Source organism: Branchiostoma floridae, chromosome 6, assembly GCF_000003815.2.
Source record: "Branchiostoma floridae strain S238N-H82 chromosome 6, Bfl_VNyyK, whole genome shotgun sequence".
Lineage (NCBI taxonomy): Eukaryota > Metazoa > Chordata > Leptocardii > Amphioxiformes > Branchiostomatidae > Branchiostoma > Branchiostoma floridae.
The window spans coordinates 1,796,963-1,817,314 of record NC_049984.1 but is presented as its reverse complement, the minus strand read 5'-3'; the positions used below and the strand labels follow the sequence as shown (position 1 = coordinate 1,817,314).

Genomic DNA, 20,352 nt, shown 5'->3' with positions numbered 1-20,352 from the left:
GCCCAAAACAATACTCAATAGAACATGGTTTACGATTCTATAGCACTGACAAAAAGATGCAATGGAGAGCTGCGACTTGCTCAAAAGAAATATCCAGAAAACGATTAAATAATCAAGATAGCTGTGGAACTGGCAAAGATTAATATAGTTCTGTTTTTCAGGCAACCACACAAAATGTGCTGGCTTTTATTTCATGTGCCATGCTGACACCGACCACAACCCTGTTTACCTGTGGTGAGGCAAGCACATTGTACCCACCCAATAAGACACCAAACTGTAATAGATTATAAATTGTTCAAAGAGATGGTTCACAAACAGGACTTTCTCGTGTCTACAAATGCAGTTGAAGCTAGCCACAGACGGACCAAGTAGCCAAGTAACAAATTGAGATGGCAGCCAATTAGCATCAAGGAAAATGAAGTCTTTTGAGAGCTTATTGCATAGCCAATCAGCAACAAGGACAATGAGATTTGCAGAATCTTACAGTGGATGGCCAATCAGCACCGAGGACAATGGGACTTGCAGAATATGGCAGTGGATAGCCAATCAGCACTAAGGACTAAGGGATTTGCAGAATCTCACAGTGGATGGCCAATCAGCACGAAGGACAGGGCAGTTTGATCAGCCAATGAAAACCAATGGCAAGACAGATTCATGAAGCTTTGGAGCTGAGAGCTAATCTGCACCAAGGACAAAGTTGTATTGCAGAATCTCACAGTGGATAGCCAATAAGCACAAAGGATAAAGAAAAAAGAAGTAAAGTGGTGGTCAATAAAATCCTTTTATTACTGACATTCTTCTTAAAATACAGTTTACATTGCTACATATTTAATGCAATGCAACTGCATGTAACTACAAATGTATGCCTTGACTTGGATGGAATGTTTCACTTAACCATTATCTGGCATTGTGATCAATAATACAATGATGTAGATGTTTTCTTCTGATGTTACTAGTCAAACAGTAGCCACAAGTGCATGCCACATGCTTTTATAAAGCTTGATCACTAATACAGAGGCATCTTTGTGAGTGCACCATAACAGCAAACTTTTTAAAAATCTCAATGGTAAGTTTAAAAGCCTTTATGTTAGAACTACATCATCCTTTGCAAGATAGGCAGATGACAATAATTCTGTTCTGATATAAAACTGTTCTATCCTGCCTGATATGTTATTGTCTTCCTATTTGTTGCCTTTGTGTATAAAAGGTTTTGAAGAGAAAACCAATGACAATAAGGTTTTCAATGATGATATGATGTAAGGAAGCTGATAACTGGCCTCACTGATGACCTCAGCACTGGATCTTGTAGTCCACTTTGTAAGCCAGGATGTACACTCTCTTCTGGTTGATTCTGGAAAGTGGACAAACATTTGATTTTGAATAAATTCCTTTCATTTGACCTGGTGAAAGAACCCAGAACATAAAAGTCTGGTTTTGTTATCTACAGTACAATCAATTTTTAAAAATACAGATGGGTTCCATGGTTTGCATCAGTTGTGGCTCTCCTAAACCTCTGGATCAAAGACTTACAAATACCATCCCAAAGGACTGTAATTACTACCAGTTGGGCAAGAAACTCCAAATTCCACACATACACATTCAGGTAGATCTGGATCCTAGAAACTCATATAGAACCAGAATTTCTGGGCAACAAACAGCTTTAACTGCAGAGTAAACAACACAGTACACTACTAACCTGTACACAGTACATGTTCTACTGTGGTTACTGACCTGTACACAGTACATGTTCTACTGTGGTTACTGACCTGTACACAGTACATGTTCTACTGTGGTTACTGACCTGTACACAGTACATGTTCTACTGTGGTTACTGACCTGTACACAGTACATGTTCTACTGTGGTTACTGACCTGTACACAGTACATGTTCTACTGCCCAGTGGCCCACACGGAGTCAGGTATTTCTCCTTGAATGGCCTGCGGATCCCTCTGGTGGTGGTTGTCTTGAAGGTCTTCAGGGGACAGTGCCTGTGGAATGAAGTCTGGATTTTTATCTGTTTTATAATGATCATCATCATCATATCTTGCCGCTCCAAGTCCCAATCCAACAGCGGGCCACGTCGTTGGCCTCCCTCAGATCACTGTCTGAACAGCTAGGGCCGAACTCACAGTGTTGCATCAGATGTTGCATTGTTTGTGGTTCGTCTCCACACGGGCAAGCTGAGCTTGTGGCTTTGCCCCATTTCAGCATGTTGTCACCAGTTTTTCCCACCTTTGCTCTCGCCCTGTTTAGAGTTGCCCACTCCCTCCTCGGTAGGTCTGCTCCAGGGGGGAGTGCCTCACTGGGGGGTGGCAGTGCCTCATTTATAATGATGCATGAGATTGATGGCATAAAGGAAAGTTATTTCAGACTTCATTTAGGTTAACTCCCACTATCATCAGATGATAGTCTCCCACAAGTCGAACCAAAAATGCTCTACAAGTTAAAGTACACACTCAGCAACGTGCACAATGAACATTGGACTATATCTATGGATTTCAACTATGTCCCCATGGACTTTGACTATGTCCCTATGGATTTCCATCCTTTCCAGTAGATTACACATGAAATCCAGTTGAGTTTGTGTTAACTGACTGGGATCTAATTTTTTGCCCAAATCCAGAAGTAGGGTAGCTAATCACAGGTCCTAACAAGCTACCTGAACCTTATTTGATTATTTCTAAGTTTGTTTATCAGCCATATGTCACTCTGTTGTTTGATTCCTTGTTTATTTTCATGTAGTTATGTCTTGTGTTCAATAGACAGGTTGTTTAAGTTGATTTATAACCTTATTTGATTACTTCTAAGTTTGTATGCCAGCTACACGTCACTTTGTTATTTGATTCCTTGTTGTTTTATTTCATGTCGTTATCATTATCTCTTGCCTTTGTTATTTAGCGTTTTGTAGTCCTGTATGTGTGTCTTTATTTTGTCTATGTACATGAGGAGAAGACCTCGATAAGCAGGGTCTGCTTTCCGTCTCATCCTCTTTAAAGAAATGTGAATAAAAAATAAAAAATAAAAAAAAACAAGCTACCTGACAATAGAAAGAACATTAAAAACTGATAGTTGATATATTTGACTCTAGGATTGTGGACAGTACCTTTTCTGACACCTGACCCCAGAAGTGCCCTCCACACATTTACACTTGTTGAAGGGCAGGCAGGTTCCACCATGCTGGCAGGGGGGTTTGCACTCCTTCAGTATAGCTGGAACATAGGAGACAGATGATCTTACAATCATACAGAGGTTCTGAGAAATACTGCTGGTGTGTTACGCCAAAGGGCAGTTATACTGGCTATATAGATACAGATACAGATACTGGCACTCAAAAACATTGTAAAACCATTCAATTGTGCATACATTTACTCTCAAGACATGTTAGTTCAGAGAGCAAGAAATTATCAACAGCAATAAACCCAGACTTTGACAAATGTGCTTTATCTAACTAGCTACTTCTTTTCAAACTACTGCAAATATCATACTTAAAATCATTTGTTTGTCACATGTAGTTAGCCCTTGCATTAGAAGACATGTGGACAGACAAAATGGATCGATTGAAGGCTTCTCTATGATAAGAACTAACGTCTGTATATACCAACCTATTTCACACTTGCTGCCCCCATACCCCTCCTTACACTTGCACTTGTTGGGACCCACACAGGTGCCATGTTTACAGCCTGGCTTGCAGATGGCAGGTGCTGTAAAGTGTAGAAAGTATTACTAAGTGTAACAAAATTACATCACAGGATTGATGTAGTTTTCTTTAAAATTCCTAAAATACCTCTTGATGGTGGCTTCTTTGTGTCCATGCATGTACATCAGAATTTTTCAACTCTCAAGATACAAATTATTTGACTACCTCGGTAGCACACTTTAAGATAAATATCTTTTATTAGCAAACATAAGGAAAATATCACAATATATCTCAAAAAAAGTAAGCTAGTACCCTTAGAACTTTTAGGACCTTTGGCACCGACTACTATCATTACATATACATGTATAGTGAATGCACTGGCCCTCACCTACTTGACACCTGAGTCCGCTGTACCTAGGTGGGCAGATGCACACGTTCACCTCGTTACACCTGCCCCCATTCTGGCAGGCAGGGGTGCAGGTAGCTGGGGACATCAATAGTTTCATGTTTCAATATCTTAATTCTAAGTATTTTCTTATCTTAAAAGTCACATAGATAGGTTCAGGGTGTTATGTTAGGCATTGAAGTTGTAAACTAATTCTGCCAGACAAGCAGACGTACATGTATTTGATAGCGCAGTATATAGAATTGTTTTACAAGCAAACATGAAGGTTTTGATAAAGAGCAAGTCAGCTAAATTATCTTAAAACCATTTGACATGGGTTAACTATGATAAAAGTTCTTACAAATTCTCCACATTGCCAGTTTACAACATGCCTGAAATGTCGAGATGGTCTCCGAAAAGTACAAGACTTACGATGCTCGCAGTTGTCCCCTTCATACCCAGAATCACACTGACACTTGTTTGGCCCGATGCACCTGCCTCCATTTAGACATGGCAGGTCACACATGGCTGGGGAGATATAAAAACAGTTATTCTCACAACAGGAAAAAAGGATTCCCCAGTGCAATTGGCATTTATATGTAATTACAGCTTATAGTTGACCTACTGGAAAGTATCACATCACAACGTCTTAGGATTTAAGGCTAACAGACCCCAACTGTGCCAAAAAAAAGTTGCACAAGAAAGAAGGCCAAGAATCAAGTCCAATGGACGAATATCATTACAGGGCAGTACTGGTAATAGAGTCAATATTAGCCAAACCCAATATGTTAGACTTTAGCTTTTAGACTAGAGTACACTATTTGTTCATCCCCATTCATTTAGCTGCAATTAGCACCGGCAAGAGTTTGTAATAAACATATAACTTATAAAGCTCAGTTTTCCTCGGTATCAATACTTTGAATGAAGCAATGACTTCCTACCTTGCTGACAACCCCTGCCTGTATACCCAGGTGGGCAGGTGCATCTGTTCCATCTGAGACAGGTGCCTCCGTGGGTGCAAGGTGGGGAACACATGGCTGAAATGGTCAAGGGCAGGTGTCAAGTTTCTAATGTATGCAAGAAAGTTTCAAGAACATACCAATGCTTTTAATTTCATAATTTCTGAAGAACTCTCAAGGTTGTAAATGAAAACACTACCACTTATGAAAATGGGAGAACAAGGGACCAATAGCAACTATCATGATGGCATTGAATGGTCAAGTGGTTTGGCAAGTGGACACAGGATCAAAATGTAAAAGGTTCAATTCCTTGTACTACGTATACTGGCAAGAAATTGTATCCTTGGAAATGCTACTTCACATGACTTTCCTCACTCCATCGAGGTGTAAAGATGGGCACTGATTTCAGTTGGGAAGGTAAAAGGCATTGGATGGAGAGGAATGGGCTTAACTCTCCACTACCTTACCCTAATAACAATGGAAAACAACACACTGATCCTATGGCATCAAAAAGGTTATGTGACCTTATCCAGTGACTACTTACGTGTGCACTGTGGTCCAGGATATCCAGGAGGGCACAGGCACTGGTTTGGTGCGATGCAGAGACCATTATTATTACACCTGGGTTCACATGTAGCTGGGAAGGAAGAAAATAGATAGTGATTAACACAATGGTTAGCAGTACAATCTTTGTCCTTGGTGCTGAATGGCTGGTAGGTAGTTCCTTGTTCTGAATAGCTATTTTCAACCAATCACAGGCCTCCATCCCTCTTACACTTTGTGCTGATTGGCTGATAAGTTTCTGAGCTTTCTATTTGTAGTGCTAACTGCCTGTTACTGGTAACTAATATAACTTTCAGTTCTGTGTTCTATTTGGTAACCTTCCACTGATCATCAGCATTCTTTGCACACATGTAGCTTGGGTATCTAAGTTAGTGTAAAGCAGCTTTGAACCTGCTTGCCCAATTACCATTTCTCATTCTTAACAATTACCCCTGCAAGACCATTTAACCACTTCTAGGCAATGAATATGATGGATAGTGGATATTATTATGCAAGAAAATACCGGTGAACATTGGTTTTGGAGGCTTGAAGATTGTATACAGGAGTAGGTAGGTTGTAGACAGGAGGGAAACAGTTGTCATCAAGAGAGTTCCATAATTTGCCAGTCCAAACAAAGAAGCTAGAAATAGACCCCACATGTACCTTCACATCTGAACCTGGTGGCGTTTGTCCTGAAGTACCCCTCCCTGCAGTCACAGTGGTAGCTCCCGGGCGTGTTCACACACAGCTGCTGACAGCCGCCATTCACATCATCACACTCATCATCATCTAGAGAGATTGATACAATGAATCATCACTCAAATACATATGCAGTCAAACCTGGTCTACCGACCACCTGTGCATAATAGTCGACACATAATAGTCTGCACATATTAGTCGACAACTTGGATTTTAATGATGCATGTACATGTATTTGAGACAATAGACAAGCCTTTAAGTTAGAAAATTGTTCCACATGTAATTAAATGCTTCTATAATTGTTACTGTACTTGTATTTGTATTTGCACACAAATATGTAGTAAAGAGATGGAAAATAAAGTCTCCAAAACTTATTGATTGAAGTCTTGCCAGTTTCTTTACTGTCGCCATGTTTTTTTCTATATAAAGGCCACCTATGTATGAAGACCACTTTTGCTGGGTCCCTTGAGTGGTCTTCTTATACAGGTTTGACTGTATGGTAAAATGCTTGATAGAGGCCATTTCCTGTGGGCTGAACTGTGTAACGCTAGTTCACCTTTATCTGTTCAGTAACCTATACGTGTAGCTTTTAAAAACAAGGTATTTGGGGATATCACGTCAAAGGACGTTGGTTTCAAATTGCAATATTTTCAGTATATTGTAATTTAAAACTACCACCCGTCGACTTGATGTGCCTAAATACCCCGCTTTGAAAAACTACGGATATAGGTTACCCCATGGTGAACTTGTGTTATCACATTTGGCAGACTGTGTGAATTTTGTATGAATGGTTTTGGCCTGATTCTGATTTAGCCAAAGAATAGGATCATAGCAAAAGTGATCAATGTGGACAGCCTAAACAGATCTTATACCAAGAATAAAAGATGAAATGTTAGCTTAAAAGTTCATCTGTGTTGGTAGAAATCATTCTAAAGTTGGACTGTAATTTTCAACACAAAACACAAAAGATGGACTTACCCAAATTTACCACTGTCCAACTGGAGGGCTAACTCCAGACCTACAGTTTAAGTTAGCTTTGTTACAGAAAAGATGTAATGTTGGTTGCATGGATTTGGCACATTAAACATACAGGGCTCAAAATACTGGGTGCATGTGCACCCAGGTGCACCCAAAATTGGAGCTGTGCACCCAATTATTTTCTCTGGGTGCACAGGGTGCACCCTGATATTTTCTTAGGTTTATGTATGTAAAGATATCAAAGTATACTTAGTATACATTTACATCCTATTCTTGACATCTAAGTGTTTGAAAGTTAATAAAAATATCTGTTTAAAAATTTGATAGCTTGTAACTAAGTTTTATTATTAGGTTATTACTTAAATTTAAGTGGTGCACCCAAAATTGTTTTGGTGCACCCAATTTTTTCAGCTGGGTGCACCAGTGCACCTCATCCCAAAAATGAATTTCGAGCCCTGACATATGTTTGATGAAACAGTGCAACAGTGACTGTACCTAAACATTCCCATCCATTGTCAGCCAGGTGATAACCACTTTCACATGCACACTCCACAGCCGAGCCATCAAACGTTGGGCTGCACAGCTGATCACAGCCTCCGTTCTGTACCTGACATGTCGTGATGTCTGGGTGGATGGAAGGAGCAACAATTAAAATCTTACATGCAGATATTATTGCTTGTTTTATAAGCTTGCAGTGATAAAAGTACCTTCAAACACAACATCTTAGCTCATTTGGCATCAGCAGATTATTGACAAAGGCTGGATACTACTACTTCATTCAATCTAAGCCAAGGAAATTGAGACGGGTACTACCATACCCACCATATATTGTTGGAAGGACTTAAACTAGGGTGACTTACTGAGACAGGTTTTCTTGTCAGCTGCCAGGGCCTGCTGAGGCAAACACTCACAGCTGAAGGACCCTTTACTGTTCTCACACTTGTGGGAGCAGCCGCCATTGTTGATCAAGCACTCATTCACATCTATGGGGATAAGAATGTTGTTTTTCACTTTTAAACATATCAGAGAATGATGCATTTACTCAACTGAGATATCATTATTGACATGGCAAACAAGGTCCACATGTGACTTTTGCCCATTGCAATTATTATTCTGTCTTCAGCAGCTTTGTAGGATACAGTTGTTACAGAAGACTAGATATAACTTTGCCAAAAGGTGTACATTTGCTTGGATTTCTTATTGAACTGATGAGTTGTTCATCAGCTGCCTTGTTGGTTTCTCATTTTATCACAGAAAGTATATGCATAAAGCAACAGCACATCTAATGCTATAGTTGATTGATGCATTTTGCTATACTGATACAACTGCTTTTTCCATGGCTCTTTCACAGAACATTTCAGCAAAAAAAGTGTGTTTTTCTTTCAACAATGATCTAGAAGCAGCTAAAAGTACTCAATGTAGTTGCATTACTAATTTATCTTATGAAGCATTTTTTACTTCTCTGCTGGATTGTTTAACCATGGTAACAGTAAAGCTGAGTAAAAATTGACATCAAACTTCTCCTGTGTGGATAGTACTCACCTACGCAGTGCTTCTTGTCAATGTGCAGCTGGTACCCAGGTTTGCAGCTGCAGATGTAAGAGCCTTCAGTGTTGGCACAAAACTGGTCACAGCCGGCCGTACCCCGCTCACACTCATCTATGTCTGAAAAAGGACAAAGTTTTGAAGAAATCTTCAACTCAGGTGTTTAGAGAAATGTTAATGTTTTTTACCACAGGTTATTGTCACGCATACCTCTACAACATTTATTCATAGATACCTGGTACATGTAGTAGTATTCCCATTCAGGTTTCAGATTTTTTCAGAATTGCTTTTTAAAAATAAGATGTGCAACCAACAGATGAACAGACACATACTGTAATATTGTCACATATAAGGGCTGTGAGAGTGCTGTTAAGCAGTGTGTATTACAGTACTTTCTCTCTCACTCTCCTTTCCTCTTTCCTTCTCTCTTTATTTGTTCTGGAGGGATCTTGACATTGATATTTCAGGTCCTGTTATCAAGTAAAATTGAAAACGCACCAACCTTCACAGTCGTCACTCCCAAAGATCTTGCTGTACCCCTCCCTGCAGCCGCAGTGGAAGCTGCCAGGGGTGTTGATGCACAGCTGCGGACAGTCGGCGTTGTTGTCCAGCTGGACACACTCATCCACATCTAGATTGGACAGATAAGATAAAGATTTATACAAGCCACACATCTATATATTGCCTGTATAAATAAAGGTCATTCATTCATTCATTCATTCATTCATTCATTCATTCATTCATTCATTCATGTATTTCATTTGACGGAAAATGTTAAATGGTGAAGTGGCTAATGCTAGCAGACAAGTGATTGAGAGTCACAGGTTTGATTGCTGGCATTCCTGGCTAGATGTTGTGTGCTTGGGAAAGGCACTTAACATGACTTTCCTCGCTCAACTTAGGTGTAGAAATGGGTACCTGTCTTTGGCTGGGTGAGTATGTGCAGAAGGACAACCTCAAGCCAACTGCGCACACTTACAACACATCTTCAGAAAAAATGCTGGAGTTGCATATTCCCCTTTTGGAGCCATGCAAGCCAACACGCAAGCATGTTCTGCTGTGTAGCTTCTTCAGTGCTTTAGGCTTGAACACCTGACTTTGGCTGGGGAGTCAAAGGTGGTGGAAGGAGAGAGATGGACTCCACCTCCCAATACCGTGCCCAAGTGTTTAACAGCCTACTGCCCTCAATGCCTAAAAAAGGCTATGAAACTACCTTTACAGCAGGTTTGTTTGTTTGAGGCTATCTACATCAGGGCACATCAACCCTCATTGAACCGTGACGGTGGCAGGTTTCGCCTTCCCGCCATTTATGATTCGCTGCTACCTGACGTCATCCGACGACTTCCGGATTAGTGCAGCGAATCATTCATCTGATGAAGGTCGAAGTGTTCGGCCGAAAATTTATGGTGAGTTTCTTCCCTTGTGTTGGAACAAAGTTTAAACTTTTCACTATGGAATTTACCAACACAGATGAGCTTTCATTCGGATGTTAGGTTTGTTTGTTTGTTTGTTTATTCTTTAGTCTATATTTAACCAGAGTATGAGCATATCGCCTGACGGTTTGTCACACAGGATAATTTTTGGTGATGAATATGAAGAAAAAATACACAAGCGTAGAGGCAGACTTTGTACTCACCTCCACAGCGGAAGCCGTCGCCATGGAAACCCTGGTAGCACTGGCAGAAGTACGACCCCACCGTGTTGCCGCAGCGAGCATTGATGTCACAGTCGTGCTCCGACTCCGCACACTCATCAAGGTCTGACACAAAAACATCTGATAAGTTTTATGATTGCAAAGGATAGCTTAGACAATGAAAAACACAGTCAAATAAGTACAAGTGGCCACCTCTATATAAGGACCACCAGGCCATAAATATACAGTCAATCAATCAATCAATCAATTAAACCTGTTCATTTGTTCAGAACCTTGTACTGCCTAATGACACAAAGAGCAGCAAGCTTCCCTGCCATTTCTGTAGCAGGGTACATTTTCACAGGGAGGGGATGCTAGCCCTTCCCCTAAGGTGCTCAAAGCACCTCCTCAAACGGGACCTCCAATTTACCTCCCTTCCAAAAGATGGATGCAAGCCCAATCCAAAATGCCCTTCCAAGGAGTCTCCCATTTACCAACTAAATTGAGAACCAATTGAGCTACAGGGACATCACTGAGCATTTTTGTACCTTTGCAGTGTGTGCCGTTCCCTGTGTAGCCCCTTCTACAGGTGCAGCTGTAGGATCCAGGTGTGTTGACGCAGTCACCTGGGCAGGTGCCAGGTATGCCACACTCATCGATGTCTGAAAAGGAACAAAAACCAGTAAACAATGTTCTTTGAGGGCCCAAATGTATACAGTATCATCACACTCAGGATTTATCATTTTCCAAGCACAGTCGGGCATATTGCTGGCAGGCATACGGCCAATACTAGCACCCCCAAACCGTGAACTCTGAGTGCAGTACCTTTTGTAGTTTCAAAGGAGCTGCAATTGTCTACAATCCCTATAACCAATAGCTTTTCATGAATAGATAAAGGTTCAAACAAACAATATTCCCAACATCAAGGAAATGCCAATAAGAAATCTCACCTTCACAGGTGCCATCTGAGATCTTCTGGAACCCCTCCAAGCATCTGCAGAAGTAGCTTCCCTCTGCATTCTCACACACAGCACCTTCTCCACAGATCTCCTCGTTAACTCTGCACTCGTTAATATCTAACAGCAGGAAAGAAAGGCAGCAACATCTTCAAAATTGTGGAGAACAATGACAGCCAGTCTCAGTAACATAGACCTGCTGATATGCGGCCAAGATGATGATGACAATGATGAATATCATCAAGACTCCAAGAATGCCAAAGAGCAGTAACTGTTACTAAAGCAACTGGAGGATTTTGAAAGCAGACGTTTCAGGTAGCATCCACCTTTCATCAGCGACAATGAGCAAGATATCTTGAAGAGCAGGTTTCTAACATTCACTGACAATTTTCCAGAAAATAGTTTCATCAGGTTCATAGAATATAGGATATAGGAGAATTCTTTTACAGAACAAGTTAGTACTCTGATTAGAAGCTCTGAGGAAGCTGTCTGTCATTGAAACATAAGCAAAGTGATCTCTAATTGGTTGTATAAAAGAATTCTCCTAATATTCATTAACAATGCTTCAAGATTTTATGGCAGTTATAGCATAATAAGCATCAAACAGTGGAACATCTCACATTGATCGTCAAAAGAAAGACATAATTTTTTACAGTACACATACTGACCTCTGCAAATTACCCCATTTCCATGGTAGCCAGTTGGACAGCCACACTTGAAGGACCCTGGGAGGTTGGAGCACACTCCTACGCTGCCGCATGGGGCATCCTCAAAACACTCATCAATATCTGGTGAGGCAAACAAGCAAAAAGACATGATCAAATATTGGAAACCTGAAGATGTAAAATATCAATATCGTAGGCATTCAGCTGGCTGAGACAGGCTAAATCGTCTTTGGTGCGAGCTTTGCCAACCACTTTTCACTACTATTTCAAATTATTTCAAGTTTAAAGATGGATTATTGGCTTTTTGCAGTTAAAAACAAAATTATTACAAACCAAATTTAGATTGACTTGTACAATGATGTGACAGGCTTAAGAGTGAATATCAGCATCTAAAATTATCTTACACAGATGCGAGATTAAAAACTGATTATAAGACATACAAATGATAAACAAATTATTAATACATTTTAAAATATTTTAATCGCAATACGATGTGGAATGTATCTGAATATGTCCTAGAGTTTAAGAAATATTAGTTACTTGGACGAGCTTGATACTAACATACTTGATATGTTTTCCTCTCTTCTCATTTGCATCTAGTGAACAAAGAAAGGAGAAACATTTTGTGATCAAGTTTATATTGTCTTACCAACGCAATAACGTCCCTGTTTCATGTATCCCACATGACAGGTGCACTCATAGCTACCAACGCTGTTCTCACAATCCTCGTTTTCTGTGCAGCTTCCATCAATGGAACACTCATCAACATCTGCACAAAAAACAATCATTAAGGAGTAATAAGAAAGATTTGGGATGAGAATGCAGGCAGATTTTTGATGATGGACTAATTTTTCACACAAGACAGTGTAAAGAACTACTTTGTTTCCTGCTGTAGTGCTTAAACACAAATATGTGGCCCAAGGACAATAGAAATGGAGATGAGCACTGCCCCTATGCATTTGATCAATATGCCCTCGTGACTGTAAAGACAATTGTTTTTGCATCTGCCTTTAGATGAATTTACCTACCTGTGCAGTTGCCCTCGAAGAACCTGTAGCCACGCCCACAGTCACACAGGTAGGAACCAGGTGTGTTTCTGCAGGTGGATGTACCTGTGCAGGGCTCAATCAGGAAACATTCATCCAGATCTGTGGGGACAAAAGTAACATGGCCAAGCTAAATAAAAGTGAGAATGCTGCTTCCAAGGCTCAAAATTAAAGGAAAGGGATGACATATACGAGAGCTCGTAAAACTCCTTGTGGGTAGGTACGTAGAGGTCTGGGATGAGATAGCCTTAAACCAGAACATGTGGAAATAACATTGAAGCGACTAGATGCTGACATAAAGCAGTGGCGGCAGCAGCAGTGACCGGGAGCAAAGTCATCAAGGTTGAACGGGAGACGGTAGAATTGTAGTGAATTTATAGTTTTTATTCTTGAGCTGAGACTCTCTGCAACCTGCCCTCTTTGCGGTCTGTGCTAACTGCCTCCAGCTATCCTATGCTAAATCTGGTCCTTATTACTGGTTGAGATGTCACCTCGTGACACTCATATCTTCTATGTTATGCATCCTGTATTTCCCACCTTCACATCCAGTGCTGCCGAAGTATAGAAGCCGGTAGAACAGGTGCAGCCAGCTAGGGAGAGCTTGTATTCTGTTGTATTCTATATTTATCAAATCCTTTATAAATGTATTCTGTATGTCCCACCTTCACACCCTGTGCTGCCGAAGTAGAAGCCGGTAGAACAGGTGCAGGTGTAGGACCCTTCTGTGTTGGTGCAGGTGGCATTCACTCCACAGGTGCCTGGTACCAGCCCTCCCGCGGGTCAGATCACCTTTTGGCCTATAGCCATCAAAGGATCCCACCACAGGAGGGCTGGTACCTTGGGTTATAAGGAATACACCATCATGGTGTTGTAGTCTATATATCATATCCTTTAAACCTAATGTATTCTGTATATCCCACCTTCACATCCTGTGCTGCCGAAGTAGAAGCCAGTAGAACAGGTGCAGGTGTAGGACCCTTCTGTGTTGGTGCAGGTGGCATTCATACCACAGGTGCCTGGGTCAACTGCACACTCATCCACATCTGCAACAAGCATTAACATGCATTGGCATAATACCGGCCGTAAGACTTATACCGGCCGATGAAAAATAATGGAATTTAAAGAGATCTACACATGCAACAATAGTTATTTCTGAGGTATGCACACTTCAGACATCTAGGTGTCCAATACGTCATTTACAAAGCATCGATTACAATGCATTCGAAGACAACAAGGCGAGAAGTTTTCAGTATCTTTTTCGGGACAGGCAGCTCGTCGTGGGACGAACACACCGTCACATTCATTGCCAGATTTGCTCACGGCACAAGACGAACATGATTCAACAGCAATCTTGAATTTCTGTTGGTGACCTACAACTCATGTAAAAGTGTGAAGAACCGTTGCATAATAGCCCGGATCTATGACTGAATGGGCAAAATTGAACGTACGCAGTCATTTTCCCGCCATTTTTATATCAGTAACGCTAGCAGTAAAGTGTTACGTCATAGCGGTTGTGACTGACAAAAGTTAAATGAAAATTCTTGACAGTATACGTCCGTTTTCCCATGACTTTTTGTATGCTCAAGCAGGTTTATGTTTTATGCATTTACTAACAGAAAAGGAAGGAACATGGAGGATTATTACGCTTTTAAAAGGACAAGAGTGGCAGAAAAGTTACACAGAAGAAGTGGCAAGGGTAAGCTGTAAGAGCAACATGTAACTGGAGAAAATGATGCGTTGACAATTTGTCAAATCAGTATGGCTACAGAAATCGTCGTAAACGGGCCGGTATTATGCCAATGCATGTTACATAAAGGTGTAAAAAAACAAGTTCCCTATGGAAAGTGAAGATGAACTACAGCTCAATCTCACTTTCATCCACATCTGCAATAAACATTTTACAACAAGGTGTCAAAAAACAAAAAGTTAAGATAAACTAATTGCTTTGGTGATAGAGGTTCAAAGTTGCAAATCATTTAATCTTTTTCATGAATATGGAGACAACACAATATTGTGGTAAGATAGGCACAATCTTATCAAGGAGCTTTTATCAGTAAAGCTCCTTGATCTTATACAGTAAAATACAAGATCTGACGGGCCTTATAACTAAATTTAAGATGTTAGGCCCACCCCATCATCAAATAGAATGGTTCAAAGTAGAAAAACCTGAATTGCATCCATCATCCATACTTAAATTGTCATTGTTCACAGAACATACTTAATATATTTATGGACTGTGGAACTCACCAACACAGTGTGACTTGTTGACTCTGTCAAAGCCCTCAGGACAGCCACAGTCGCCCTCAAGGTTTAGAAGAATGAGAGTACCTGGATATTTAACACACACAACAGAGACATGAACTTGTGATGTAAGATGCAATTTTCTTTATGTTTACCCATAAGCAATGATATACATAAGCTGGTAGCTAGGACAATTTGTTATCGGCAAGGACATCATCGATTTCCAACTCCAGAACCTTGACGGTACTCACGGTATTTATTTTTGGTGCCTGCAAGAATAAACATGATGATAGGTACATGTATGCCATAAAGCAGTTACTCAAGCAACTGGATATAATTTTGGAAACATTCAATGACAGATGTTTCAGGTAGTACCTACTACCTTTTGTCACTGCCATTGTGCAGATCTGTTGACGAGCAGATCTCCTTGATGCTACATGAAACGTCTGTGTGTATATTCACTTGCTTGAGGAGGTAGTATTTGGTGTATCTTATTACCAGAATGTCTAACAAAACTACATGTATTCCTGCTTAATGAATTATAGGGGAAAATGTACTCATAACCAACATCATAGAGAACAGACCTACCAGAGCACTGACAGTCCAGCCCATCTTCAGTGAACTCCAAGTCCCCCGGACAGTTACAGGAGAGGCCGTCTTCGGACAGCTCCAGACCGTAGTCACACCCACATGTGACATCATCCTCCAGCAGTATCAGGTTACCAGGGCAGATGCATGATTGGCCGTCGGGGGAGGGGACATAACCTTCTGGGCACGTGCAGTTTCTGCCATCGCCTGTGGGTGTCATACCCCATGGGCATCTGGGGGAAGATAAAACATCAGCAAAATATTGTGAAAAATCTATTTCTTTGGCCATCTACACTATGGTACATGTGTATAGCATTACGTGCTTAAATTGGACTCTCTTAATGTGATATTTTCTTGATTCAGCACCATGGACAGGGATCAACAGCTCATCTCCTTAAAACAGTGTGGAAAGGACAACTTTGCACTTCATCATAAGAAATCTCATCTATAGAGTTCTAGAGACACAGCATACATTTGAATGATTTGATGACTGAAAACCTAGATATGTGCACTAATCAATGCAATGTCAGAGCTAACAAATGAGACATAGAATAAATTATGCTTCCTGTACTGTCAACCATCTCCCTCTGTTGAATCAATAAAACAACTATTTGTATCAGCACTGATACATCACAGCTGTAGACAATAATATTATTCTCTCTCCAAGAAGTCTTTTCTGCACAAGACCTCCAGTTGGCTCTGGTGACCCCTTCAGCCTCAGTTGAATACAACAGTTTTATGGCAAGTGGGGTTCAATGATATTTGGATTCATACCTGCAAGAGTTTTCATCTTCATCCTCAAAAACCAGGTTGCCAGGACACGTGCATCCCAGCTTGTCATCGGTGTAATCCAACCCATCAGGACACAGGCAGCTCGCTCCCTCCTTGTCCAGAGTCATCCCTTCTGGACAGGTGCACACATCATCTTCATCCTCCTCTTTTTTCTGTATCAGTTAATCAAAGAAGCTTTATTGGCATTTGACAATCTTCATGATCTGAACTACTGAGCTAATTTACAATGCCTAAAATCTTCTTCAAAGTGCTAAAGCTTCAGACAAATTCCAAAATACAGAAACCTATACTTTTGGCATTACACAATTTACAGTACACCTTTGTAGAGCTTTGTTATGTAGCAGTGTTTTTTTAGAAAAGGAATGATCGTTTTAGTCCTTCTTTGAGTCTTTCTGTACCTGAATCATATTCCCTGGACATCGGCACCTCTGTCCATCTTCAGAAACTACAAGTCCATTCTGACAGGAACAGTTCGTGGCCCCTTCTTCGAGAATCATTCCTTCAGGGCAAGAGCAGACCTCCCTCCCGCTCTCTCCGCCATGCACAGCGACACGGTTTCCCGGACACACACAACCTTCATCATCACTGGTCCTCACAAACCCCTCTGTGCACGTGCAGTTTAGCTGGTCCTCTGTGAACACCATTCTCTCTGGGCAGATGCAAGAATCTTTCTCTCCGTCCCTGTGAAGAAGCAGGTTGCCTGGACACTCACAACTTTTCTCGTCTTCCGTTATCACGAATCCCTCTTCACATGTACACGCCAGCCTGTCCTCGATATAAATCATTTTTTCTGGACACAAGCACTTCAGTAAGTCTTCGCTTTCCTGGAGCACCAAGTTACCAGGACAAACACAACTCAGGCCGTCGTCCGCTCTCACAAACCCTTCCTGACAGGCGCAACTTCTGCCGTTGTCAATGAGCACCATGCCTTTCGGACATGTGCAGATGTCTCCGAGACGTGTTTCTGAGAGGACAAGACCTTCGGGACATGCGCAAGAAGCTTCTTCTTCTTTAAAGAATAAGTTGTTTGGGCAAGTGCAGTTTGATCCGTCAAGGGAGCGGACCAAGCCTTTGGAACAGGTCTCTTCAGTACTGTTAGAAAGCGTTACATTTTCAGGGCAGAAAAACTCCCCATTGATGAAGTTGACGGTTTCAGGACAGGAACAGGTGCCGTTTTCTGACAGGACAAAGCCGTTTGGGCAGGAGCAGTTGTGTTTGCCGGACGCCTTCAGCAAGATGCCCTCACAGATGCAGAAGGAGTCGTCAGGTGAGCTGACAAAGCCAGGGGGACAGGTGCAGGTCAGCTCATCAACTGTGCAAATGCAAAAAACATAATAAAAAGTGATTCATGGTGAAATATCCAACTGTAAATCAGGGAATATTTTCATTAATTTTTTTTTTTTGCAGTGACCTCTCACAATAAACTTGAACAAAACAATTATGCTCTATCTTCAATGGCAATACTACAGTTGTTACAACTAAAAAGTTAAAGCACATCATTTCTCACCAAAAAATTAAGGCTATTTGTTTGAAATGAATGAAATATGACCAACATCCCCAATCTTCAGTTTAATCGCAGAGCTACTGGTGCAATGCAACCATGCCACGGCTTGCCTATTTTTGAACACCAGGCAAAACTTCTCTATAAGTGTGTTGGGTTCTTTAACGTGGATAGGTTTGAAGCTTGGATTTATGTCTGAAGCTCCCTCATACACGCCCCGGGCTGCCAGCTTTATGTCACCATCCAAAATGACAAATGCTATCCCTAACAACATGTCCGAGGTGGAACTGACCCTGGGATTGAACCTCCACCCATGAAGTCATAGAATATTTGATCCAGATGGACAAACAACAGGGTTAAGTGATTGCTTGCATCATGTCAGAGGTGTAACTTAAATTTTAAACATCACTGCCAATTTAAGGTTTGGTGGGATCCATTCACCAACACAACATTGTTTGCAAATACCTGAAGGAATTAATCCAGGTGCACAGGTTGGTCTACAGGTGAGCCCATCAGGTGCAAGGTTCAGACCAGGTGCACATGTGCAGTTAGCACCACCAGGTGCAGACACAAACCCAGGTGGGCAGTCCAGCTGACAGGTGGTGCTGTTCTCTGGTGTATAGAATCCTGTTGGGCAATCTGGAAAGGGAAAAATGGACAAGTTAAGCATTCATTCTAGCTGGTTTGGACATCAGTGTTGGACAAAATATAATTGTATTGGATAATCAGGTGTCCAAAGTGTTGAATTTCTTTTTGCATATGAGAAATGCCTTAAGTTAGTTCCTGCCTCTGCCTCTGGTACAAACACTCATATGCAATGTATATTGGCTAAGAGTTTCTCCAACTGGATATATGAATAAAAACAAAGAACAAAGACATTTAGACATGCAGAAGAAAATTGACATAAAAAGGGTAGAGTACTCATGTGCGAACATGTATATAGGGCTCCCTTGGAAATCAGTTACTACGCTAACTGAAGGGACTACCCTAAAGATCAATCAATCAATAAATAAATAAAATAAAGTTCAAGGGGAAAAAACAGCTACTAGAAACATATCTAAACACTTCATCCAGAAAATTTGTCAGTTAGCCTGTATCTTACCTGGTTGTTGTTGTGCTGTTTTGTCTGTGGGAAGAACTTCATCTTTATCTGTTATATCCTCCACTTTGTTCTCTTCCATCAGATCCTGTAACAAGAGATACAGTGAAGATGATGATGATGTACCCTGGGTGCCAGACTGAAGCGGGCAGTCGGCCAGTTTATTCGGCAGCCCAAGGCAGTCTGTCCTGCCGATCTAAAATTAACACTCTAGGGAGTTAAGACCGAAGGAGGTTTTTGCTGCCCTTACCAGGTGCTGGCAAAACTCTCAGGCATAGAGCCAAAGAAAGTCTGCCGCCCCTGGGTATCAGTCTAGTTCCAGGGTAATGATGATGCAGCAAGAGATCATCATTAATACTAAAACAACAGCTGACGTTACATTTTTTCACTTTTAACCCTTTGTTTTGAAAGAAGTCCATAGTCAGACAGCAATCAAATTGGTGTATAACATCTATTATCATAATACCGGTACGTTTACGACGATTTCTCTAGCCATACTGATTTGACAATTTGTCAACGCATAATTTTCTCCAGTTACATGTTGCTGTTATAGGTTACCCTTGCCACTTCTTCTGTGTAACTTTACTGCCACTCTTGTCCTGCTAAAAGCGTAATATTGTAATTGTAACACGCCGCGGAATTACACGGCGAACGGGCGCGTGGTTGGGAGGGGGTAAAAAATACCGGTAGGAAAAAACACGGGACAATTAACTGTCGCTATGTACCTTTATATATCCTCTGATGTTCCTTCCTTTTCTGTTAGTAAATGCATAAAACATAAACCTACATGAGCATACAAAATGTCATGAGAAAACGGACGTATACTGTCAAGAATTTTCATTTAACTCCTGTCCGTCACAACCGCTATGACGTAACACTTCACTGCTAGCGTAGATATAAAAATGGCGGGAAAATGGCTGCTTACGTTCAATTTTGCCCATTCAGTCGTAGATCCGGGCTATTGTGCAACGTATCTTCACACTTTTACATGAGTTGTAGGTCACCAACAGAAATTCAAGATTGTTGTTGAATCATGTTCGTCTTGTGCCGTGAGCATGTGTAATTATGATCTATAAATTTGGCAA

General features: G+C 41.1%; 1 protein-coding gene across 1 annotated transcript; it reads right to left on the bottom strand.

Annotated features, from left to right (window-relative positions):
- Positions 1 to 1,206: 1,206 nt before the first annotated feature.
- LOC118417425 (fibrillin-2-like) lies at positions 1,207 to 19,349 on the bottom strand. The gene is made up of 26 exons (XM_035822985.1): positions 19,271 to 19,349; positions 18,634 to 18,807; positions 17,066 to 17,979; positions 16,650 to 16,819; positions 15,876 to 16,108; positions 15,294 to 15,374; positions 13,967 to 14,089; positions 13,029 to 13,148; positions 12,650 to 12,769; positions 12,004 to 12,123; positions 11,330 to 11,455; positions 10,928 to 11,041; positions 10,383 to 10,505; positions 9,249 to 9,377; positions 8,744 to 8,866; positions 8,062 to 8,184; positions 7,697 to 7,825; positions 6,188 to 6,313; positions 5,526 to 5,618; positions 4,964 to 5,059; positions 4,455 to 4,550; positions 4,026 to 4,121; positions 3,603 to 3,701; positions 3,104 to 3,209; positions 1,872 to 1,988; positions 1,207 to 1,351 (listed from the first exon to the last, which is right to left on the bottom strand). The coding sequence occupies exons 1-26, from the start codon at positions 19,347 to 19,349 to the stop codon at positions 1,291 to 1,293; spliced, it is 3,891 nt and encodes a 1,296-aa protein (XP_035678878.1). The 3' UTR covers positions 1,207 to 1,290.
- Positions 19,350 to 20,352: the final 1,003 nt, after the last annotated feature.